The 27,459-nt window shown below is 33.8% G+C and overlaps 1 protein-coding gene and 1 pseudogene across 1 annotated transcript; one reads left to right on the top strand and one right to left on the bottom strand.

Moving 5' to 3' along the window:
* Nucleotides 1-45: 45 nt before the first annotated feature.
* Nucleotides 46-7,379, bottom strand: LOC123911158 (T-complex protein 1 subunit beta). The gene is made up of 12 exons (XM_045962515.1): nucleotides 7,220-7,379; nucleotides 6,209-6,237; nucleotides 6,054-6,110; nucleotides 5,730-5,795; nucleotides 5,520-5,631; nucleotides 4,677-4,805; nucleotides 3,926-3,997; nucleotides 3,596-3,711; nucleotides 2,924-3,000; nucleotides 2,258-2,743; nucleotides 1,396-1,711; nucleotides 46-582 (listed from the first exon to the last, which is right to left on the bottom strand). Exons 2-12 carry the CDS (start codon nucleotides 6,212-6,214, stop codon nucleotides 436-438), a joined length of 1,584 nt encoding a protein of 527 aa, XP_045818471.1. The 5' UTR covers nucleotides 6,215-6,237; nucleotides 7,220-7,379; the 3' UTR covers nucleotides 46-435.
* An 8,127-nt stretch (nucleotides 7,380-15,506) lies between these two features.
* Nucleotides 15,507-18,049, top strand: LOC123905345 (annotated as a pseudogene).
* Nucleotides 18,050-27,459: the final 9,410 nt, after the last annotated feature.

Raw genomic sequence — 27,459 nt, 5'->3', positions numbered from 1 at the left:
AAAAGAACCAAGGTTAAAAATAACTTTAAGACTAAAGAAAAAAAATTATGATATAGAAAGCTTACCATAAAATCTATAGACCCTTTTAATCTAAAGGCTTTTAATAGTTGCCAATGGTGAGAGATATGCCAGACTCTCTCACCGTAGCCTGAGCCATAGTACAATCCTTGAAGATTTAAATAGCAAAATTCCAATTGGCAGCTAAACTCATACACATTAAAGACAATAATTCAAAAGAAAAAGATAGCACAGAGGGGGAACAGAGATGTACATAACAATAATCAAAATTTAAACAAGCACAAAAATTTCGATCGTGACGAGTTGTTTTAAACTGTTATAAGAGTAGTTTGCTTTTGGTTGCTGTCCTGGATTGCAAATTTCTGTAATCTGCCAAAAAATTGCCAAGGTTTGCAAGCATCTGAAGTTCGATGATTACTACATTCTGTCTTCTCTCCTCCTTGGAGCACAAGTTATGATTTCATCAACTCTAAGGATCATCTCAGCTGCCTCTGTTGCAGATAGCAATACAGCCTGCTTGACTTTGAATGCTTCACAAATCCCACGTTCAACCATGTCTCCAACCTACCAGAAATACACAGCGGTCAATGTAAATTCGTCAAATTGAAAATAGAAAGGAAGCATGTTGAGCTAGTAGCCTACAGGATGCTTTTTTTAAAATACAATATAAACCATGATAAAATCACTATTAGATATAGTCAATGAATAAATGGTACCCCCTCCGGTCTTGTATTTAAACAGATAAAAAAATCCTTTTAAGAAAGTTGGTTAATTGCATTTAAGTGATGAAAAAAATAACCATGTTTCCTATTCTGTCCTTGTCCTGAGAAAAGAACTTGGGAAACATGCCAATTCCAATTGGTATATCAAAAAGTTGAAGAAAAAAAATCAAAGGGTAAATTGGGAATAACTGCATTATTTCTAGTATTGGTAGTTGAATTCTGCGTATGAGACCAGCGATTATGAAGTTTTTGTTCCTTATATACGAGACAGGAGAGATTACACTGATAAGCACTCAAGCACTCCTTAAGAACTAAGTTGTCAAGGGGGAAGAACCAAGTCACTTGAGTAAACTCCACCAAGCATCTCATACAATTCAATTCGGGACTTAGGCACCACATAATACCATAGGCACACCAAAGTCCCTATCATACATATCCTAACTCTCCCATGTCTACCAGGGAGTCAATCAAAATTAGAAATGACTGCATGAAATAAATACAAACTCGTTGTAAATTTCAATGAGACTTCATTTTATATACCAAAATCACTATAATATGACCAGTGTGAGTAAATGCAGTGATCAAGATGTAGCATTTAAAAATCATGACCAGAGTAAATACCAAAATCTATGTAATTCTCAGTTTGTATACTTACAGCACCAGAGATGACATCAATTCCAGCAGTACATCCCTCATTCTGGTGTTCAGCACGGAGCTGAGAAATCAACTCAGCACTGTCCAAACCGGCATTATCAGCAATGGTTGTTGGGATAGCCAAGAGTGCCCGGGAGAATGCCTCCATTGCAAGAGACTTTTTTCCTGGTGTTTTCCTAGCCAATGCATCAATTTCCTTTGCCATTATCATTTCAGGCCACCCGCCTCCAAGCAACACCCTGCTGTCATTGACTGTCTGAGATAACACACACAAGGCATCATGCAATGACCTTTCAGCTTCATCCAGAACATGGTGGCTGCCACAAAAACAGATGTCAGGCTAAAAGTGCAACTAGAAATAAAAAAATTCAAACAAATTTGTTAAAAAACAGTTGTCTACTAATGCATACAAAGTCCATAGATGTCCAGCCCAAATGCACTGACTGATGCAACAAAAGTGATAAGGAGCGGGGCAATATAACGACATAAACTAACTTTGTATGATCATAGAACATGTGCGGTTAAAAGAAATGAATATCCAACATTTCAGCAGGCTGGTTAAATCACTGGACTCAATAATTATAAGCTGCAATTTATGAAATATTTTAACACTAACAAAATTATAAAAAATAAAATAAAAACAGAATCCTATGCATATACATATTAACCTTCAATAAACCAGCACAGAAATTGAATAAAAAGGTCATTTGTAAGCAATTCCTATCAAATAAATACTAATACTACGATCAACCATGAATAGATAGTGAAATATTACAAATAAATACTGCCAGAATAAGAAAACCTCAAGAAAAAATAAAACTGAAGTGATAATGTTATCAACTTTAAAATCCCTGAATAAGTACCTAGCTCCTCTCAGAACTATTGTGCATGCCTGCCCCATTGCAACACCAGAGAATTTAATCAATTTATCCTCGCCAATCATAATCTCTTCAATAAGCTCACATTGCCCAAGCTTAACAGACTCGGGGTTGTCAAAGGTTGAAGCAATTTCACCACCAGTTACAAGAGCCAGACGCTCAATACCATCAAAATCAGCATGCTCAATAGCCAATATTCCCGCATCAGCAAAGAGCTCCTCTGGAAAATTGTAAATCAACTGTCTGTTGACGAAACAGTTGATGCCATGAGCTATTATCTTGTTCACTTTTTCTTTCATTTTCTCCTTCTCGGCTCCTTCAATCTCAGCAACTTTAGACATAGAGTCGACACGAACACGGGCTCCGTATATCTTCACCTTGTCTGTGTCCATGGCAGTGTTTGCAACTAGTATCTTTGCATTCTCTATGCGTTTGGGTTGCCCAATACCAATTTTCTTGTCAAGAATAAATCTAAACAAAAATATAATCCAACTCAGAAACAGGAAGTTTATTTTGTACCCAGACTAAAGAAAATGGTTCATTATACAGGATAGCGGTGAAGTTGACAATCATTTCAGTTTATTCAAGTTATTTGAAAACTACCTACAGATAATCAAACTAAAAAAGATTTTAAATTTTCAGTAATATTACCCTTCATCTAAAAACGAATCTATCAATGATCCTCCAGGTTTCTTTATAATCTGGACAGATTCTAAATTTGTGCTTCCCTGTAATATAAATACAGAAATGAAAACATGAAAAATTATATAGTTAATTTTATAACAATAGAGATCACTATGAAAAAAATTCCTAACATAGCATTAGAACAAAATATAAACTATATAAAATGTAAACTGCAAACATTCTGTACTTTTATACCATCAGAACAAAACCAAAAAACATTAGCACAACAGAAATACTACTATATCCAGGTAAAAATACAACGAAGTCCAATCCTTTATTTCAGTGAATATTTTATACAAAGCATTCTGAGGCCACAACTAGCTATCATGAAGTTATATTAGAAAACTGAAAAAACTGGTTCAAGGATTGGAAGAAATTAAAAGGCTATATTCATATTGTAAGAATAGAATATAAATTGTAGAATCATAAAAAAGCATTGTAACCAAACTTCTTAATGAAACACTTTTAAGTATTTAGCCAAGCATGTAGAAAAGTATAAAGATCAAAATTGTATCTAACTTTTATTAACTGAAGTTTTTCTACAAATGAACCAGAGGAAAAAACACGGCAACAGTGCATACACTATTTGCTAAATCCACCAAAACTGGACTCATTATTAGTAGGATAGTCACTGTTCACCTTTAGTCTCATTACAGCATCTACAGCTAATTTTGCGAAGTGCTCCTTGTCTTGTGAGAGAATTTTGGAGCTCAAAGTAGTCCTTGCAATGTTCATCAAGTCTAACCTGAATTTCTCTGCACAATCCAGAAAATTCATGTATAAGATATTATGACAAAAGATTGCATTTGTATCTGATCCTGCTGTAAACATTAACAATGTATTCAAATTTCAAAGGCTACATTAACAATGGATCTGATCCTGCTGTAAACATTAACAATGTATTCAAAGGCTACAGAGTCAATGGTAAACCATCCCCCAAAAGAAACATTCAAAAGGGAAAATAAATACCAGAATCTTCTTTGTTGTCCACAACCTTCTCGACCAATGCATTACGAGCACACTCAGCAGCCATTCGGAAACCTAAAAATCATAACAAATAATGTCAATTACAATGATGTTAATCACATAGGCATCATTGGAAAGAAAATTATTAGAAACAAATCATGACAGAGAGCTGTACTACAGAGAGGGGCAAGAATCATGCAAAATCTATTAGAATTATAAATGATCTTTAAAGCACCATTATCAAACTTCTGTACATTATCTTTCTAATGATTCCCACATTTTTTTTCCTTGTTACTCATCTTTCTGGAAGGATGAAGAGTCCACTGACAATGGAACCAAACTAAAAGAAGAATAGATGTGGCAGCCTTGGAAAGAAAAAAATGAATTTTTTTTACTGCTTCTGTTACCGCCATTTGATCACATCCATCAATAAATTGGTCCTTAATTTAATTACAAAGATGGTACAACTAAATTCAGAAACTAGAGGCTTTTTACATGTATTTGCTCAATATAAACCTTCAAAGTTGTTAGGTACCAAAGAAAGACCTTATTTATAATATGCATAAAAATAATAGGGTAGACAATAAGGAAAATGTAGCTTTCAGCAATTCAATTACTCGTCAAGGTTAATTTCAAAACACTCAGTATGCTAATATATGAAGTTGTCGCTAGATATTTGTCAATGTGAAAACAAACAAAAAAATCCATATCATAAGGGCATCTGAACCATTATTTGAAAAGAAAAGAAATGAACCTGCTATTATAGTCATTGGATGAATTTTAGCTGCAACCAGCTTTTCTGCTTCCCTTAAAAGTTCCCCGGCCAATACAACAACAGAGGTTGTTCCATCGCCAACTTCGTCATCTTGAACTTTTGAAATGTCTAACTTTCATTAAGGATGATTAACTTCTGATTTAAACTAAGATATTTACATTACAAAAAAAATATCCACATCAACTCTTTTATCAGTATGTGGATGCTCTGCAAGTACTAAAATTCTTGCCACCCTAAATGTTACCAATGGTAGATAAGGTGGGAAGCAAAAATTCATCATGATACTATGGCAGATGGCGCTGTCACTTACAAAGAAAGCACAGTGGATATAAAAACACACAAATAGCATAAAAAACTGCAAAATGAAACTGATAATATTCAGTTTACAAAAAAGACTTGGAAAGTCACAAAATTGAGGATTAGGGAGAAAGAAATAGAGGCATTGATGGAGGGAATAGAAGTGTATATAAAATAAGCCATACCAACATGGTGTTGTCATCATCACTGTTTACATGTAGAATTTGACATAGTACCATTGGCAAAAGAAAAATTTGAGAAAAATTATACCTTATACAAGATTAATAGTAATTTAGGTTCTCTAAAAATGCTGAAGCATTTGAACACGAACTCCAATTACCTATATCCCAAGGCTAGACAATTGAAAGCTCTGAATATCTACTTACAGTTTAAACAAAGTTGTATTTTCAATATGGAAGTCAGCATTTTATTTATATAGGTCTTCCCTATATCACCTGTACCATACCATCAAATAATTTTTTAAGCCGATATCACCACAACAATAACAAAAATATATGAGGATACCCACAAGGACTTTAGCAGCTGGGTTATCAATGTGAAGGGACTTCAAGATTGTAGCACCGTCATTAGTGACAGTAACTTCACGGCCTCTACCCGTTGACTGCAAAATTTTGTCCTGCAGTTTATCATCCGAGATAAGTGAATTAGTTAATACATGGCAGCAGAAAACAAAATTGTTTATCAGCACATTTCACTAGTAAAGAGAAATTTTACCATTCCCTTTGGCCCTAAGGTAGTCTTAACCAAGTCAGCGATAGCCATGGCCCCAACAAAAGATGACTGCAAGACGAAATCATAAAACGCAATTAGTTAGAATTAACCAACTTTCCCCAAACTCACATAAAAAGGATAATATATTGAAATATTTGCTGATACAACTCGGTTGGTGAGCTAAGCCACACCAAAGGAGTTTAAGAGGGAGGTCCATGGTTCAAACCCGAAAAACTAACATAACCACTAACTTACTAAAATTTGCTTATCCAAAAGAAAAAATTTCCAAAGTGAACACATCTAAACGAAATCATAACACAAGCTCACCATTCTTGCTCGCTCTCCTTTCTCCTCACTTGCTTCATCTTTAAAAATTCTATCAATCTGTAGCATTCACAGTACCAGAAATCATCAAAATAATGAATAAAAAGTGGGAAAGGAAACAAAATACAAAATAACAAGATTAGTAGCAAGTAACTTACTGCCATTGTGGGAACTCGGATGTAATCACCTGCACAGATAAATACGCCCTCGTCAAATAACCAATCATAAAAAGGGGTATCTTTGTTTTATTAAAACATAATAACAGCAACATCAGTCATAAACTACATATCAAAAACAAGGTTTAAACATAACGCTAGTCCATACAAATATAGCGTTTTTTGGTTCTAGTCTTGTAAGTTTTTCTGTTTCGGTTAAGTCCCTTAAAAAATTATTGCTTTGGTCCATGAAATCATATGTGGCCCACTATAACCCTTCACGTGGTCCAATAAGGTAGGGTGGGATGGGTAGCTCAACTGGTTAAGCCAGTTGAGCTGGTTGAGCTAAGGGTTAAGGAGCAGAAGGTCCAGGGTTCAAGTCATGACAAAGGAGAAAAAACTAACATAACATTACATTGTAATACTAACCACTAACATTGCTTATAAAAAAATAAAAATAAAAAGTGGTCCAACAAGGTGGTTTTAGGGACTAAAAACAACAGTTTATTTGAATTTGCAAGGACTCAAAACCAAATAAATAAACTTACAGGGACTAAAACCAAAAAGTGCTATATTTGCAGGACTAAAGTCAAATCTAAACCTAAAAACAATAACTGAAACTACATCAACAACAAAATCAATAAAAGATAAAAACACATTAAGCAGTAGTTGTAGGTTAAGAACTGCAAATGAAGTTCTTAATTAGTTCTAGCGAATAATTAACACATTCCTAAGTAAGATTTATGAAATGAAGGTCTAAGTATTAATACATATCTACATGAAAAACTAAAATAGAAAAAGGAAGCTGTGAGGGTTTAGGTTATTCACATACGTTAAGATTCGATTCAAAACTACAGCAACAGAAAATCAAACGCAAAAACAAAATCAAGGAAAATGGATTTGTGAATAGTTGATAAATGAGATCGGGAACACAGAAGGCGATTGAACGTGAAAATGAAGTTAGCGAAGGAAGAAAAATGAACAAGATTTGAAAGGATGAAAGAAAAGACATACCGCAGAGAGAGAGGGAGAGAGTGATCGCAGAAAAGTGTAGTAGGGTTTGGGAGGAGAGTGAGATTGAAATGTAATGATGTTAGTGTCTAGAAGAGAGCGCGAGAGAGAGTTTGGCTAGGTTGAGTTAGTTTCTTTTTTTTTTTTTTTTGGTTACAAGGTTGAGTTTTGGTTTTTTACTTTATGTATGCATTGGTGGTAAAGGATGAAATGAAATGAAGTGGTAATTAACTAAGTTTCATTATTTGGATTTGCAAAAAATGAATGGAGTGGAATGGAACACAATGGAACTCATTCCATCCCATACCATCCAATCTTCTAATTTTCTTTCCCCTAGGGATGGCAAAAAAACCCAAACCCGAGAGACCCACCCGAACCCAAACCCAAGTCAACCGGCGAAACCCGATTTGACTGAGTTTGGCTTTGGGTTTGGGTGACACCCGATAATATGGGTGTGGGTTTGGTATCAGTGAAACTCACACCCGAAACCCATACACCCACCCGAAATATTTTATAATTACCTAATTACCCCCATAGTCTCTCTCAATTTCCTTGGAAGACCCTTAAATTTTAGTTGTAATTTAATTTCTTGAAAGTCTATGTTGTAATTTCTTGAAAGTCTATGTTTGAATTTCCTTGGAAGACCTTAATTTTAGTTGTAATTTAATTCAAAGTCTATGTTGGAATTTAATTTCTTAAATGTACAAATTATTTTCAAATGTGTTGCGGGTTTGGGTTTGGGTGGAAAAAACCCGAACTCAATGGGTGTGGGCGTGGGTGTAGTTTTGCCACCCGAACAGCCTTTGAGTTTGGGTTTGGGTGATGATTTCGGGTGTGGGTTTGGTAAGTGTCAAACCCGCACCCATGGGCGCCCGTTGTCATCCCTACTTTCCCCTCCAAATTGGGGTGTATGCAATGGAATGAATATTTATAAAATGGAAAATGCTAAACAGTGCCCCCGGGGCACTAGTTAAGGATACAAATATAGAAGTTTTATCTCGTAAATTGTGCATTCAATGTTTTAATAAAGTGAAAAGTTATTATCTCTCATCATTAACTTTATCATTTGTTTCCTTTTTTAGTATGCTTAACTAGTGCCCCTGGGGCACTGTTTAGCATGACCCTTATAAAATATATCCAAACAATGGAATGGTATTTTTACTCTATTCCGCTCCGTTCCACTTCATTCCATTATGTTCCATTCCGCTCCATTCCATTTTGTACCACCAATCCAAACATAGCCAATGCTAACTGGAGTAAATACAAAGAATTTTTTTGTTAGCAAATAATTAATCTCTATAGGAAACTTATATGAGTTGAGATCAGCTCCAATTGTTTATCCTCCTTTTCCTCCGGTCTATTGTTTAGATAGTGACATGTGGCAAAAAAATAATTCAATGGTCCAGATTAAAACAAAACAAAAAGGAAATAAACACGAAAACTTTTCTCTCTTCTTCCCGGCATAAGGCATGGCATTTCCTTATGCATGGTGCATAAGCCAAAAAAAAAAATTAAATCAGACGTGGATCCAGTGCGCGCGCATACCGCGGAACTCTTGTTACAGGCCGTTGATTTCCATCAGACGGCCACGATTCTGCAGCATTCTAATCTCATCAAGACTGTCTGATCAATCAGACGACCCATATCATCCCCTGATTTTTGTTTGTTGTTGCGCCCCTCCTGCTAGCTGCACCCCGCTTGCTTACTTTCTGCACCCCTACGATGTGGGTCGGCCTGTATTCTTTCACTGCTAGCTGCACCCCTCCTGATTACTTTCTGCACCCCAGCGATGTTATTTGTTTTTTTTATTTATTCATATAATTTAATTAAGGGTAAATAGTGTCATACCCCCCTGCAAAATAGGCGAGTTTTGCGTTACCCCCTGCAAAATATTTTTTTGAGATTACCCCCCTGCAATGTCAAGATTCCTTGCGTTACCCCCCTGGCTCAACAAGTGGGCATATGACATGGGCGAATCTTGACGTGGCATGACACGTGGAAATTAATTTATTTTTTATTTATTTTTAATTGCCAACTTAGTAATTATTTATTTTTTAATTAAAAAAAATGAAAAAAACTTTTTTTTTAAAGAAACTTTTTTTTTACGGTAACTTTTTTTTTTAAAGAAATCTTTTTTTTTTAAAGAAACTTTTTTTTTAAAATAAAACTTTTTTTTAAAGAAACTTTTTTATTTAAAGAAATTTTTTTATTTAAAGAAACTTTTTTTTTCGTTCCGTTCATATGCAGCGATTGTTATTCGTTTTCAATTTCAATTTGGGGGTTAGGGCAAAGCGATTGTTCTTGCGTTACTATGTGATTGCAGTTTTTTTTTTTTTGGTTACTCTAATATTATTAGTTATTATTATTATTATTATTATTATTATTAGTTTTTTTGTTACTATTATTATTATTAGTTTTTTTTTCATCTTCGTTTTTTTTTTGGTTACTCTATTATTAGTTATTATATATGTATATAAGATTTTTTTATATATATATAATAACAACTTTTAGTCAAAAAAAAAAACAATTTCTTTTAAGTAAGTTCATAAAAATATAACAACTTTTAAGTTTTTTTCCATTTTTTTAATTAAAAACTCACATTAATTAATGAGTTGGCAATTAAAAATAAATAAAAAATAAATTAATTTCCACGTGTCATGCTACGTCAAGATTCTTCCATGTCATATGCCCACTTGTTGAGCCAGGGGGGTAACGCAAAGAATCTTGACATTGCAGGGGGGTAATCTCAAAAAAATATTTTGCAGTGGGGTAACGCAAAACTCGGCTATTTTGCAGGGGGGTATAACACTATTTACCCTTTAATTAATTTGTTTAATTTAAACCAAAAAGTATGAAATAATAAAAACTTAAAAAATAAATTATAATAAATAAAATGTGGATTAAAAGAGGACCGGCGGGTTTACATCTGTTCATCCCTCGAATGACCGAACGCTGGTCATTCACTTTATCTACCGGTTTTTTGTCTTCCGCAAATAAAATTAATAAATAAAATTGGATTAAAAAGAGGACCGACGGGTTTACATCCGCTCATCCCTCGAATAATCGAACGATAAAGCTAGACAAACTAATATTAATCCTATTTGGTATTTTCGGAATCTCATCCTATTTGGTATATTAAATGGTTTCAAGATATTATTCACTGAAACCATTGGTATTGTTAAATGATTTTATATAAATACTAAGGTGAGAGAAACATATATATACATACATATATATATATATATATATATATATATATATATATATATATATATATATATATATATATATATATATATATATATATATATATATATATATATATATAAATACTATTTATGCAATATTATTCTTGAAACCATTATGCTGGTTAAATGGTTTCAGAGTGTTAAACAGTGAAACCATTTGTATTGTAAAATGGTTTTATGTGTTTACTGAAACCAATATTGTGTTTTTATGATTTTAAAAATCCTAGAAACCATTATGCTGGTTAAATGGTTTCAGATAGTTATACACTGAAACCATTTGTATTGTAAAATGGTTTTACATTAAATGGTTTAATGATTTTAAATACTGATTATTACTGAAACCATAAGTATGGTTTAATGGTTTTGATAGTTTTCTATGTAAAACCAAAATAATTGTCTAATGATTTTGTAATAAAACAAAAAACCAACGGTTTCGTCTAATGATTTATGTTAATTGTAATAAATGAAACCATAATTACAGTACATGTTTTAGTATGTAATTTTAAATTAAAATATAACTATATAATCATCCAACACAATTAATTGAAAATAGATTCTTATAATATGTACTTCAAAGGAACAAAAGTTATTATTTAATTGGAAATGGGGGGCGCGTTAGAAATTTGGGGGATGCGCTAGAAATCTGGAGGAAAAAAAACTGGGGGCACGCTAAAAATCTGGGGGAGGAAAAAAACTGGGGGGCTCGTAAGAAATCTAGGAGAAAAAGGAAAAAAATTGGGGGGTGCGCTAAGCAAATGGCGGGCACGCAAGTAAATGGGGGCGCGCGAGTAATGAGTTAGCATATGGGGGCGCATAGAGTAAATGGGGGGTGTGTGAGTAATAGGGGGCATATGGGGGTGTGTAGAGTAAATGGGGGGTGCATTGAGTACTTTTCATTGTTTAAGCATGGTTCATAAGCAAGCTTATGCACCATAACCACACCCCTTCCTCCCTACACATATCACTGTTCATCTTCCTAGCTACATCATTTACCGGCTTCATCTCATTGCAACTCACCACTGTAATACCATGCCAAAGCTCTGCAGCCATGTGTCTAGATTCTTGATCTCTTCTTTCTATCCAACTCACCTCTTTGGATCTGCAATTTTTTTCAATTCTTTTGGATCTGCCTTTTCCCCCTAAATATTTTATAACAATAATCTTCAATGAAATACTAAAGACGGTGGCGGCGATTCAAAGAGACGGCAACAGAGATTCAACGAAACGGCAACGGAGATTTGTTTCAAAAAGACGACAACTTGCTATAATTTCATGACTCAATTTAGTTGATTGTTACGGCCCTGAATTATGAATTATTTATCTTTGATATATATATATATATAATTAAAAAAGTCATAATCAAACCTATTTAAAAAGTTCTCAACGAAAGAAAGAAGGAAGAAGAGGGGAGACCCAACGCCGCTGCCGACGGTGCGCGACTTCTCCCGCTGCTGTGTTGTTTCGTGGCCGTGTTCAGCAGGACGAAGATGATGAGATACAGATTACAAGTTGAATGGGTTTTATTTAATTTTAATCTGGACCATTGAATTATTTTTTTGCCACATGTCACTATCTGAGCAATAGACTAGAGGAAAAAGAGGATAAACAAATGGAGCTGATCTCAACTCAACTTATATATATATATATATATATATATATATATATATATATATATATATATATATATATATATATATATATATATATATATATATATATATATATATATATATATATATATATATATATATATATATACTATAAAGTTGTTATGTCGAACTAACTTAATACCATGAGATATCGATGAAATATGACTGATAAAATATGTGGACATGTCGAACTAAATCAATATAAAATATTGAGTTTATTTGTTGCTCTGTATATACTGAGATCAAGAAATACAATATTGAATTATACAAGGGTAACCTAATTTATGTCTTGTGTTCAATAAAGATATAAAGGACAAATGAATAATTTACACACATGATCGTTATCACATAAATTTTTTGTCATATCACATGACATTCTCGTCACTTGGGTGACAATGGTGTATTGCTAGATGTTAATCGTTGTTTATAATATTTAATATGATTATCAATGTTATCAGAACCTACAGGTATCACACACATAAGACAAAAGTATGACATAAATGAACAAAGTGAGAATTATTTAAAATTTAAATAATTAAGGAACAACTATTTAAATAGAGAAACGTGATTTTGTGCGGTAGGATGCATCGTAAGAGTAAAGTTGTCAAATAGGTTGGTTTGGCCCAGCTCAGTGTGCCAGACAAAATAAATGGGTCAGGTTGGCTCGGCTCAATTATTATCGGCCTACACATTATCGAGCTCGGCCCGACCCATGTGGGCCACGTGGGTTAATGGACTAGCCGGACCCATTTCATTTTATTTTTTCCTGGTTTAGTCAATTTTTTTATGTCATTTTGATGTATCAGTTCCTCATAATTTCTATCAAAAAAGTTCCTCATAATTATCAATTTTATAGAGATATTTTTTCATGTAAGTGCAAATAATTTTTATATCAATGCTAAATATTAATTAAACTCTAATTTTAGGTAAATATACCCCTTTTATTAAGCTTACACTATTAAATATATTTTTTATAATAATTTATCTATTAGATGATAATTTTTTATATTTTTAGAAAAAATGACATAAATGTGTTTATAATGGGTCAGCCGAAAGCCAATGTGCTAGCCCGGCCCAACCCCATGTCCATGTGGGTTAGACGAGCTTGGGCCCCAAAAAACACTAGTTGCATTTTATAGGCCATGTTTTTTAGGACCAGTCCATCCAAGATCGTGGGTTAATGGGTCAGTCCATCAACCCGACACTTTTTTTACAGCTCTAACTGTAAGGTGCGATATGGTTAAGTAAGTGACTTGATGACCACACAAGAGGTTCTATAAATAGAACCCTTGTGTAGAAGTTAAAACTAACCTAAACATAAATTAGTAATCCTAATTTTCTAAGAGCCAACCGTGCCCCCCTCTCTTTCTCTGAACCTTCACTCGACTAAGTTAGCACTGTGGTTGAAGGATTTGTTCCCGGGAACTGAGTAGAAGCATTGTTAGAAAAATTTTAATTTTCCCTGTTTAGATTGCAAGAAAGATCAGTTGAAATTCAGTTTTATTTATGAGCAGGCGTCTCGTTCAGCAATTTGTCGTTGATCTGTACTCTATGATTGAATCACAATGTTTGTCATATAGAGCACCGCTAGGAACACACCCTCACACACACTCCCATTAACACACTTTCATTGATTGGTCCAACTCATCAACTTTTTTAAGCCTCTAACTTGGTACCTGTTATGAATCTGTGAGTAATTTTAATTAATTTATTTATTAAAATTAATCTTCTTGGATTGTGCAACACCTCCACAAACATCTCCAGTTTTCACCATATGAATCTCACAACCAATTTCACCATGATTCTTCTGCAAATGCCAATTTTCACCTTTCATCTCCACTCTCCACCATGTTTTTTATTTCCAGAACCTAGTTCCCCTTTTAAAAAATTCATTACTCCAAAAATACAAATCAATTCAAAGGATGAATGAAACAAGAAGAAGCAAATTCAATAACAAATTTAGAGATTGAAAGAGGAGAATGCTTCAAAAAAAAAAATCAGAAAAGACAGTGTTGTTGCCAGCGCCGTTTGTGGCCACAGCCACCCTCTCTCTGTCGCCACCGCAAATGACAAATGAGTATTGTCGATCCCGACGGCCGCACCTTGTAACCCATCCATCGCCGGTCGCATCATGTAACCCCTCCACCGTTGGTCGCACCACATAACCCCTCCACTGCTGGTCACACCTCAGTACCCTTCACCGCCAGTTTTCTGTTCTTCTCTTCCAACAAAACCAAGTATAAATGGGTTGGGGTTTGGGTTATGCCTCTCAAAAAATTGAAACAACTCCTTTAATTGTACAAATTCCCATGGTTCTCTGCGTTGGCAATGGTTGTTGATGGGTTGATTGGGTATTGGCGGTGGTAGTGGAGAAGACAGTGGTCAATAATCAATTAGAAAAAAGAAAGAGAAAAATAAAATAAAGAAAAGTTAACTTGTTTAGCCGGTTAACAGGTAAGACATTTGAAAAAATAGATGAGGTGGACCAATCAATAAGAGTGTGTTAGTGGGAGTGTGTGTGAGAGTGTGTCCCTAGCATTGCTCTTGTCATATATTCGAAATAATCAAAGCAAGATTAGGGCCGATTTCTTGGCTTGTGTTGAAGAAGCTGTAAGTTGTGGTGATATTGATAGATCTTTTGTTGGATCATGTGTCGCAGTGCCTTCTTCTTTCACTTGGGGAAAAAGATATATGTTTAATATATGTCAAGATGCAATGACACTTTGTAAGAACTTTGGTTACCCTGATTTGTTACTTACAATCACATGTAATCCAAAGTGGGATGAAATTCAACGTATTTGTCTAAATCAAGGAATTATGCTCCTTATAGACCTGATATTAGCTGTCGTGTTTTCCTCCTTAAATTGAAGGAGATGATGCAGGATTTTAAGAACGGCGAATTCTTTGGAAAAGTTGTCGCCGGTAAGTTTATTTTTCGTTATCTTTAAGTTATTCCCGTGTTTTATTTCTAATTTGACATTGTCTTTTTTTTTGTTTAGGTGTATATACTATTGAATTTCAAAAATTGGGGTTGCCTCGTGCGCATATATTGTTATGGCTAGATCAATGTAACAAGCTTGAGTCACCCGAATCAATCAATTATGTAATATCTGTTGAGTTGCCTGATGAGCATATGTTCCCAAAGTTATATGCATTGGTTAGTCAGTTTATGATTCATGGATTTTGTCGGTTGAGTTTTTTTTGTCATGTCCATGCATGAAAGATAAACGATGTTCGAAGTTTTACCCAAAGAAATTTATTAGCAGGACAACTTTTGATGAACGTGGATATCCCATTTATCGTCGGCGTGATTTATGAGTTATTGTGTTGAAGAAAGGTGTTTGTGTTCTTCTAGACAATATAAGTGTTGTGTCGTATAACCCATCGTTGATTATGAAGTACCAGGCTCATGTCGATATTGAATTTTGCAACAAGTCAAATTGTATTAAGTATTTGTTTAAGTATATCACAAAAGTTGACAAAGTGACAGCTGCTCTTGAAGTTGATGGTGAAGAAATTGTTGATGAAATTAAGCAGTTTTATGATTGTAGTTATTTATCTCCATCGGAGTCCATATGGAGGACGTTTGGTTTTGATATTCACTGTCGGTCGCCAGGAGTTACACAATGTACTTTTCATCTTATTAATGAGCAGAGGATAACTTTTACCGATGAATCAAATCTTCCATCTGTTGTGGCTCGAAATAGGGAAAAGAAGACTATGTTTTGTGCATGGATGGAGGCAAACAAGACATACCCTTTAGGACGTTCATTGACATACACTCAGTTTGCTTCTTTGTTTATGTACGATCCTGATGCTCGTCGTTGGCATCCGCGGAATAAACAACAATCGATTGGAAGATTGACATTTTTTCCAATTAGCAACCGTGAGTTATTTTATTTGAGATTATTATTGAATCATCAGATTGGTTGTACATGTTTTGAAGATATTCGAACTGTTAATGGACATATATGTGATTCATATCGTGAAACTTGTGGTGCATTACGTTAGCTTCTTGATGATCGTCAATTTTTGGATGCTATAGATGAACTTTCTATTCTTAGATCTGGGTTTTATATTAGAAAAGTTTTTACAATTTTATTGTTAGGTTCAACTATGAGTAATCCTTTAAATGTTTTTGAAAAAAAACGGGAAATTATGGCAGATGGAATTATGTATTCAAAACGACGAACTCTCCAAAATCCAGGTTAGTTGAGTGTTACATGTTCATTACTTGTTCGTATATTGAATATAATTTCATTTACTAAATTGAGTTTTATGTTAAATAGCACATTTTCATCTTTATTATTTTCTTGTGGAGATTTGGTTATTTCTTCCGAAGAACTGAAAAGGTTATGTTTAATTGAAATAGATAAAATTCTTAGAGCGAATGGAAAATGCTTGAATGATTATGAGTATTTTCCTAAAATAGTTTTTGATGATGTTGATATATATGATAATCTTTTTATTGCCAACGAAATGGTTTTGAAACATGAGGAATTATTCAGGAGTTTAAATGAGGAACAATTATTGGCATATAATCAAATAGTTGATGTTGTCACCAACAATTTGGGCCTCATGTTTTTTGTTGATGGATTTGGGAAAACATTTTTATGGAATGCACTTTCTTTTCGGTTTAGATCAGAAGACAAAATTGTTTTGAATGTGACATCAAGTGGTGTTGCTTCTTTACTTCTTCCTGGGGGGAGAACTGCGAATTCATAGTTTAGAATACCGTTAGTTTTAACTGAAGAGTAATGTTGCATAATTGACAAACATGGTAAGAAGGCTCAACATCTAGGGATGGCAAGTTTAATTATATGGGATGAAGCTCCAATGATTAATAGCTTTTGAATCTTTTGAGAGGTTAATGCGTGATGTGATGGATAAAGTTGTGGTGGGTTCTTCGAGGCTTCCATTTGGGGGTAAAACTGTTGTTTTGGGTGGTGATTTTAGGCAAATTCTTCCCATGGTACCAAAGGGTGGAAGAGCTGTTATCGTTCATGCCGTTATTAATTCATCTATTTTGTGGCGTAGATGCATAGTGTTGAAATTATCGTAAAATATGAGATTACAATTTTCTAATGACATAGAACAGAATCAAGCTTTGGTTGAATTTGGTAAATGGATCCTAGATATTGGTGATGGTAAACTAGGTCAATCTGAAGATGGTGAAGCTATCATTGAAATACCAGATCTTCGTGTTAAAAGTTCCGAAAATTATATTGGAGATATTTTTTATGCAATTTTTCCGGACTTCATTAACAACGTTGGTGATTACACTTTTTTTCAAAACCGTGCTATTTTGACTCCAACTCTAAATTTGGTAGAAAAAGTTAATGACTATGTTATGTCTTTGTTACTCGGTGAAGAAAAAGAATATCTTAGCTGTGATACGGTTTCTAGATGTGACGAAGATGTTGGTATTGACCAATGATGGATCACTACAGAGTTTTAAAATGATATTAAATGTTTTGGAACGCCTAATCACAAATTAAAGTTTAAGGTTGGTGTCCCTGTAATGTTGTTGAGGAATATAGATATTTCTTCTGGTCTTTGCAATGACACTCGATTAATAGTTACGAAATTGTGCTTCAATGTTATTGGTGCTGGGATTGTCAACAAACCACATCATGGAGAAAAAGTGTTTATCCCTCGGATTAGCTTAACACCGTCTGATTCTACTATAGGTATCACTTTTGCAATTTCCTCTTTGTGTGTGTTTTGCAATGACTATAAATAAAAGTCAAGGACAAACTTTGTCAAATGTTGGAGTTTATTTGCCTATACCGGTATTTACTCATGGACAGATGTATGTTGCCGTTTCTCGGGTGAAAACTAGACAAGGTCTCAAGGTTTTAGCTCTTGATGAATTTGATATTTCGTCAACTTCAACAACCAATATTGTTTATCAAGAAGTTTTCAGAAAAAATTGACTTCCCTTATAAAAATATGTATAAGGTAAAATTACGACTTCATTTAATTGTTTTTTTAGGTCTTATTATTATTTAATTATAAATTGTGTTATGCATTTCTTTTTTAATATTGCAATTTTTTTTTGCCTTTTATTTATCTCACGATCTCATCATTTCTTATATTTTAATACTATTATTTTTTTAACACTACTTCGTTGTCTTATTAATATTAATTAGGTACTTATTGTCTCATCCATAATTTTTTTTTGTTTTATATTTGTTTTTTAAAGTTAGACAAGATTAGATTGATTTGATGGACATATTTTCCTTTCATTTACAGCTCATTTTCGTGTATAGGATCAGCTTAACAATTCACTTTTTATGAAAGCTAAAGTATTTTCATTTAATGTTTGTGGACTTTTAATAGCTTAAGACTTCTTTGTTGCATTTATTGTGTTTGGCTTATTCAATTGCAATCAACTTTTTCTTATGTTGCTTTCGGCTAGGAGCTTTGGTACACACAAGAAATAAAACCGCAGTAAGTATGTCAGAAATTGTATCACTTATTCCCAAAATATTTATTTTTTTAATTCATGATTGATTTGATTTTTTGGTTTATTTTTTCATTGCTAAACTACAATATACACTATATATATTTGTTTTTATCTTACATTTGGTTGTACTTGTCATTTGATTTTTTTTCCTCTACATTATTAAACAAAATATATCTTTATAGTAAGTATCTTCAACTCACTCCAATGGTTTCATTCACTGCTATATAGCTAAGCAATCATGTATTTTTATTATCATTATAAGCAATGATTTACGGTTTTGTATAATACTTACATTCTTCATAATTGTGTTTTCTTATTCTGTAATTGTCTGATTTTAATTTTAGTTTGTTTCTATCATGGTTGTAGATTTTTGGTGAAGTGGATCATATTTTTGCCAAAGAGTAGGATTCTGATTTGCTTGAAAGTTGGAGTTTTGTTGATTATGAGGACAAATTACATGTTATGACCTATAACAAAAGTTCTATTCGTCCTCTTCTTACTCATGGTTGGAGGGAAATGAAAGATGTTTTTAGATTTGAAAATAACTACGAAATTGATTTTGTTTATTATGGGAAAATTGTGTCAAGTTCCAATGTATCATAGTCGATTTATCAAGTCTGATTATACATTGGAATTCTACATTGATGTCACTATGGACAACATTATGAAACTTTTATTGGTACGTGTTTATGTGTTTTAATTTTTTGTTCAATGACTTTTTATTTTCTTAATAATTGTGTTGACTGCAAATTTGATTTGTGCAAAATGTTCTTGGGTCTTTTGATGATTAACTTAGGAGCTGCAATTTTGAGTTTGTTATAGTTTGTTGTGATAATGGAACAATATATTCCTTTGATATTGCTCTCACTGATATACCTTTTAGAACTACCTCAATTTGTATTGGATGAGACAATTTCTGCATGAGGGGCGAATTTGTCGTTGGTGATTTCTTGTATTTCAAATTTACTCTGTTCAATCCCACTAATGTTGCATTTGTGTACAAATTGAATTAGTGATAGGATTTATATATGTTATCCACTATTTGTTATCGTTTTATGGTTGTATGAGATCTTTTATCAAACAAAAGACATTACTAGTCTTATGAATTCGTTTTGCTATTGGTTTTGTTTTTACTCAAGTTATGAATTATTTGCTCTTTAATTAATTAATTGTTTGATAAAAGTTTGTTGAAACATCCAACCAATAATTCTTTCGAATAGTAAGTGTTTGAAATTCGTTAAATATGTGCTAAGAGGTTTGATTATTTACTCAATCGTATGGATAAAATTCGGTTGGGTGGAATAATCCACCGTTGTGTCGTTCAACGAATATTAATTATTATCAACAACAGTCAAACTATTTATCAATATTATAATTACCACAAAAAAAAAAACAAAATTTTCTTACGTGAACCGTGCATCGCACGGGCACCCACACTAGTTACATACAATCAAGAACTCATAGTTAAGACTTGACTAGTTAAATTAAGAAAATGTTAGTGCCCCTGACACTATTTAAGGAAGCAAATATATATTAGAATGAAAATTTCATTTTTTTTGTGTCCAAATAAAACGAACCAAGTCTCTATTTATAGACAAAAAAAAAATGATGAATTTTGGTGAATTTTTTTTTAAAAAAAATAATTTAATACGAAATAATTGACCCCAAATGATAACGATATGATAAGAATCTAAAAATCACACCAACAAATAATAGGTTGTCAAGTGGAGGAAGGGGACCCGCTCCCTCCCCCACCCACTTGCTTCTTCAACGGTTGAAAAGATTCAACCCCAATTTATCCGATTGTATTTCAACTTTCTATTCAACTATATCTTGTGTATAATTACCCTTTTACCCTTATGTCTATATTGAACACACGGCATAATATGTCACCCTTGCTAAGTGCAATATTGGGCTCATAGACATATCTTCTGTTATGTAGGAGGGGCAAATTCCATCTAGGTCCCTCAGCATGATTCGTAGAATACCCATCAACCAACTTTATAGTAATCCTGTTACGGATAACGTTTGAATGACAACAAGGTAATACACTCCTACATCTAGGGTATGTAACACCCCGAACTAACTACCCTTAAAAACGTGATCTTAAAAACTTTTTAAAGATAAGTAGCCGGAGCGCTACGGAAAACATTTTCTAAACGATCGTGCACATGACACGAAACGTCGCAGCGGAAAAACAATTAAATAAAGGATTTTCAAAGCAATGAACAAAATAGTTCAAAAGATAATTCATTTACATAAAACATAAGTTAAGATGTTCACATCGATATACGACGGAATACAAACGATCCCCGACTCGATGTTACAGAATACCAGAGCACTAATATACATCACAGCCCAACTAAACTTAACAAAACTATACAAAGGTAGCCTACACTAGCTCCTCACCAAAAGTGCTCCACACCAAAACGATCTACAGCTAATGCTCGATCGAAACCTCGACCTGAATACCTGAACCCCCAAAGGTCCAGCACATAACAATTAGGTAGAGAGTTAGTAAACATAATCACATACATACGAATATAGAAACGCACCTATATTCAACATATCACGTATTACTAACTCACACACATGCCTCAATAAGTAATACACCAGATAACACATACTCACAAATACAGAACCAGATAGTTTCACGTCGTTTCGGACAACACAAAGAACTCACATAACACATAACACATAATTGCACATTTACTCAAATGCGACTAATGCCAAACATTCAATGTCATGCCAACCTAGACACGACTAATGCATGTGGTACCATCTTCTTTATCAAGGAACTTACCATTGATATCCTTCTTTATTGGACAAGTCCAATATCCTTCTTTATCAGACAAGTCTGATATCCCTAAATAATGCATGAATTTATGAATGCCATGCATTTACCAAACATATGATAATCACTTAGCACGAAGCTACTGCTCACTACATGGATAACATAATCCATTAAACTTCTTTATCAGACAAACTGATATTCTTCTTTATCGGACAACCCGATATACAAAAATACATATACTTCTTTGACATTTTATATAAATGCCATCACACAATACAATTATTAAACATACTTTAAACTGCAACTTATTGCATACACGTACAAATCATATAACGATTAACCATAAGCATTAACAGCATCAACGTGTATCAACAATCATGTAAGGATACCCTTAAACCATGATACAAGTGCCTAATTACACTTACTAACATCAACAAAAATTGCTGTCGCAGAGGCCTTCGCTAAGCGAGGGCTTAGCGAGACTTGGCGAACCTCACCAGGAAGTCACCTGCTCATGGCGAGCTTTGGCGAGCTTCAGCGAACCTGTTCGCTACAGCGAACTCCTGGTCGCTTAGCGAACTACACCAGAAAAATATCTGTTCTTGAGTTTCCCAAAGGCGGTTTAACACTTAAATCCATCCAAAATACATCATAACATGTTATAAATGCATAATAAGTGATCAATCATGTATATACCATACATATATACATGTATCAACAATCAAAAACACCAAAACACATCACACATACAAAATCATGTCAATTTCTTGCAAAATAAGCAAAGTTGCATAAACATGCAAAACCATCACCAAACATATACATATTCCCTCCTAGATGTTCATTAAGCATACTAAGATGAAAAGACATGTTTATGATAAAGAAACTCCACCCAAAACCCAAAGAAATTGGATGAGAGAGTTCAGGAATGGAGGCTAGACACCTCCCCTCTCTTGGATCACCCAAGCTTATGCTTAACCACTCTCACCTTAGATTGAACGATGATTCTTGGCCTCTAAATCTCTTCTCCTTGCTCGTGTTCTTCTTCTAGCTCTCCTAGGGTTTGCTCTTGCTTCTAAGCTCACAAACTCTAACTTCTCATGAAAAATGAATTGTGATACTATTCCTTGGTTTGACTTGCTACTTATACCACTCTCTATTGTCATGAACCAAGCCCAATGGCTTAGGCCCATTAAGCCCTATCACACGCCCAAAGCCCACTAACACGACAAAGGTTTCGCTCACAACTTATGTTCGCGATAAATAATTATAGGTCGCGTAAATAAATATTTAACACTAACCCAAAATATATGCAAATATATAAAATATCGATTTACTAAAAATCGGGTCGTTACAGGGTACATAGTGATTTCAGGTCGAAGGGTGGAATACACCACTTATCACTATGAGAATATCTTATGACATTTCATAACACACTATGTAGTATTCTCACGGTGGGTCAATCCGATAAAAATGTTACCCTTAACATTTATATCTATGTGAAGACTTGATAATTCTTTATCCATGATCCGTGAGATGTGATCATCAGTCTACCAACATAATAGCCTCTATGCTTTAATGTTATCCCATTTCACTTTAAAGCTTGACTACGGATGCTTTAAGAATAGTGTTCTTATGTTTAATGGATTCTCACGATTAAGTCATACTTAACGTTCCACTTAACGAACTAACTATTCTAGGGACTTTATTATTTTAACACATAAAAATAATAAAGAAGAGCCTTTATAATAGGCTTAATTAGTCTATTGGTCCCTTAAAGACATTTTAGGTTTCACAATGGTCCCTTAAAGAAAAAAAGGCTCGGATTGGTCCCTTAAAGAAAAAAAGGTTCGGATTGGTACCTTAAAGACATATATGTTTGTCATATTGGTCCTTTCCGTTAAATTTTAACTTCAATTATAACAAAAAATTCCAATGGTTAAACTTTTAAAAATTAATAAGGTTTTTGGTGGACCACTTACACTTAATGACATTCACAATCCAGTCAACTAAAACTAACATTTTTTGTAAAAAATTGACAGAAAGGACCAATTGAGAAACTGATGTGTCTTTAAGGGACCAATCCATACCTTTTTTTTTAAGGGACCATTGTGAAACCTAAAATGTCTTTAAGGGACCAAAAGACTAATTAAGCCTTTAATAAATGAATTATTCAATACAAGTATCATGCAATCATAAATAATTGGCGTCTAGGGCTTACACCAACATATTGAACTTAGCAAGGTTGACATACTATGCCTTGTGTTCAATATAGACATAAGGGTAAAAGGGTAATTATACACAAGATATTTATCACTGAAAGGTTTGTCAGATCACGTGACATTCTTGTGACTTGGGTAGCAGTGATGTGTTGCTAGATACCGCTCACTGTTTATAATATTGAGATTAATATTATTGCCAACGTCATAAAAACCTACAGGGTCACACACATAAGGACAGTTAATGACGGGAGAAATAAGCATGACTTATTGGTGGGGTGCGATTAGTAACAGTAGGTTATTGGGCTTGCGAAGTCCAATAACCGTTTTGGCCTGAAGACAACATAAGAAGCTCTATAAATAGAGCCTTATGCAATTCAGTCTGGTGGTTACACACATAATCCGAATTTTGGAGAAACCCTAAAATTCTCTAAAACCCTAACCGCACTAAATCTCCCTCTACCGTCGTCTTGCAGCTAGCACTAAGAGGTGAACGGAAACTGTTCGTGTGGACCGACTATAGGTGCTGCGATCGTGCAGTGCTTGTGATCAACTCAGAATCGAGGAATTTGTTCTTCAAAGGTAATAACCGAAACCCTGATCATGTCCATTCGCAAGGATCCATCGAAGGAAAATTTTAATTTCCGCTGCGTTTTACATCTCTGTTTTGCTACGATTTTCCTTCAGTAACAACAGTCGCACAAAAAATTTACAACAAAGATACCAAATACATCAAGGATTAGTAAGGCAACAATTGTTGTTAATTAACTTTGTTGAGTTAATACCATAACTTGCTTCAATTTTTTCATACCCCCAAACTAAGAACACGAGCTTGCTCCATGAAGTTTTCATCAGAATTAAATTGAGAGGCAAAAGAATTTTGGGTGTAGAACTGAGATGAATTTGAAACTCCACTATGTTGTGTCAAATAAGTAATGTCCTTTGGCAAACTGCATGAAGGAAATATATTGTATTATAAGTTCAACATAATCAAAAATGTACGGCGTAAGAAATAACTCAATAATTGAAATGCATCGATTGTTATAATGTTAAACCTGCTCAAGAGAGCTTTGATCTCAGGAATAGTCTGATAAAAAAAAGTCGAGTTTCAGCCCAAACATTAGTGAGTTGTAATGGATAGTTCCCTACAATTAGGAAAAAAAGTAAAAGTTATTAAAAATGTATTAAAAGTGTTAACTAACATTTTAATTCATTAGTATACCTTTGTGGTTCCTTCACACGGACATGTTTGATAATTAAAACCACATGACCGATATCAATCAGCTTGTTGTAAAAGTCTATAAATTGAATAGAAAGAGACTCCCATAGAGTGCAATCCATCATAGAGTGAACAAAGAATTTTGTACATGTGGTATGTTATTATAGTCACATAGAGTGAACAAACACTACAAGAAAACATTCATTTATCGGCGGAAATTACTGGCGATTTTGGCCCTCTGTAGCTTACTGGCGGCCTAAGCCCCCAATAAGTATAAAAAACCACCACAACATAAACAAATATTATTTAAACAACAAAATTAAAACTTACTGGCGGACCTGGCCGCCAGAAACTGGGTTTTCTATTAGTGGCGGTCCAGGCCGCCATAAACGTATGCGAACGAAAACCATTACCGGCGGTCCTGGCCGTCTGTAATTGTCTTTTCAATTACCGGCGGCCCAGGCCGCCACTAACTATGCAAGAATCCAAAAAAAGAAAGCTGTCACACGCCTTAAAATTCGCCCAGTCAGTATTGTCGGCCTTGGCCGCCGCAAAGGTTTTGGGAATTTAAAAAAAATGACCATTGGCTGTCGTCATTGAGCTTTGTGGCGGCTTTGACCGCCAATAAGCTCCTTGATATCTGGCCAGCCATTACTGTCGGCCTGTCCCACCACAAACTCTTTGGGAATTTAAAAAATATGACCGTTGGAAGCGTTGGAAGATGTTCCTTGGGCTTTGTGGCGGCTTTGACCGCCAATAAGCTCCAAGACCAGTTTTCACGAATTTCATCCCCATCTATATATATCTTCCTTCACTTCACAACTCTCATTTCCCACAATCCATTCTCTATCTAAAATTTCTCCAACATCTCTCTAAAAATTCTCTAACTCTTTATCATTTCACTCTTGTTCTTCTTCACTTTGGTAAGTATTTCTCTAATATTTATGCAAGTTTAAAAGTTTAATATTTTATGTTTATATTGATATAATAAATTGTGTTTATGCTAATAGATATTTTTAAAATTTTAATGTAGCAAGTGTTATTTTGTTTGGCGATTTGTACATAGGAGTATAATGTAGACATCACTCTTCCTCAGCATAATAATGTAAGTTCAATTTTTTTTTTTAAAAACTTTATGAGTTGTTTTTTAATGTTATATATATTTTTATTAATAGTTGTTTTTCTGTTTTTTATTTAGAGATTCATGGTTGGTTCGTCGGTTGTCGTGGTTGAGAGCTTAGTCTAAAGAACTCAAAGTCAGACACTACCCGGCACAACAAGTAAGTAATATTATTTGGTTTGTATAATATATATGTTTGTGTGATCTTTTAAGCTTAGTATTTGTTTTGTTATTATTAAAATATATTGTTGGTTAATATGTTTAATGTGATGTTTTTGAAGTTATTCTCGCCGGTTATATGTTTAATGTGATGTTTAAATGTTATATTTTTAAATTTATTTTTACAAAAATTATTAGATCGTGTATGTTTAAAAGTTATATTTTTAATTTTTTTTACAAAAATTATTAGATCGTGTATGTTTAAAAGTTATATTATTAATTTTTTTTTAACAAAATTATTAGATCGTGTAAAAAGAAAAATAGTTATTAATATTTAACTTAACCACATGCATGTCTTATTTTTAAATTAAATAAATTTTTTTTAAAAAAATAAATATAAACAAAATAATTAAAACTATTAAATTTTATATTTAAATAAAATAAAATGTTTTTTTAAAGCAATTAATATTTAAAAAAACTTTTTTTAAAACAAAATAATTAATTAAAAACATTTTTTTTAAAAAAATCGAATAGGCCGTAGTGGCGGTTCAGGCCGTCGCTAACTGGTCAAAATATGGGAAATGTTAGTGGCGATCCAGGCCGCCAGTAGCTCTGCTGCAACCTGCAAAGAACTGTCCTTTCCGACACTATTATTTTGCGGCGGTCTAGGCCGCCAATAATGGCTTTGGTCCTTGAATTGACCATTGCTGACTTGTGGCGGTCTGGGCCGCCAGTATGTTTCGCCATGCCGGTTTGCGACGGCTTAGGCCGCCAAGAACGTTACCGACGCCTTATTTACTGGCGTAACGTGGCCGCCAGTAGGCTGCCACTAATTATGCAGTTTCTGGCAGTTTTTGCCTCTTCCTGAGGGCTTTTGGCCGCCAATAAATGGCTGTTTTCTTGTAGTGAAAGAATTTTGTAAAAAAAAAGTGAACAAAGAATTAGTGGCATAGATTATTATTAAAAATAAATTTACAACAAAATTATAAACCTATTACTGTAGATCCTTCAGAGTAAATGCAATATTTCATTTTTTTGATGAACTTTGAGATACAGACTTCCCTATAGTGTGAATAACTCCAATGACATCTAAAAAAAATATTAATTATAAAGTACTAAATACTCATAAAAAAATGAAACATGCATGTTTTAAAAGCTAATTCTATTTACTAACACATTGATTAGGTACATATTTCCCAGATTGGATTTCCGCAAAATCCTTAAAGTTGAATGCAGTAAAGGGAATTCCAGGTATGTCTTCTTCATCAACCATTGTCGCACCAGCAAATGTTAACTTAAATTTGTGTGGAGTCATTTTATATGCTGAATCATTCACAACAACTCTAAAATTATGCATGTAGTAGGTTTT

This window comes from Trifolium pratense, linkage group LG2, assembly GCF_020283565.1.
Source record: "Trifolium pratense cultivar HEN17-A07 linkage group LG2, ARS_RC_1.1, whole genome shotgun sequence".
Taxonomy (NCBI): Eukaryota; Viridiplantae; Streptophyta; class Magnoliopsida; order Fabales; family Fabaceae; genus Trifolium; species Trifolium pratense.
Note: the sequence above shows the minus strand (reverse complement) of the source record. Positions and strands in the feature narration are given on the sequence as shown.

Bases quoted from the DNA above. Each gene is read 5' to 3' on its own strand.
- LOC123911158 (XM_045962515.1), bottom strand. The intron at 5,632-5,729 runs GTAAAATTTCTC...GATAAACTGCAG, and splicing joins CCTTAGGGCCAAAGGGAATG to GACAAAATTTTGCAGTCAAC. The intron at 2,744-2,923 runs GTAATATTACTG...ATTTTTGTTTAG, and splicing joins GATTCGTTTTTAGATGAAGG to ATTTATTCTTGACAAGAAAA.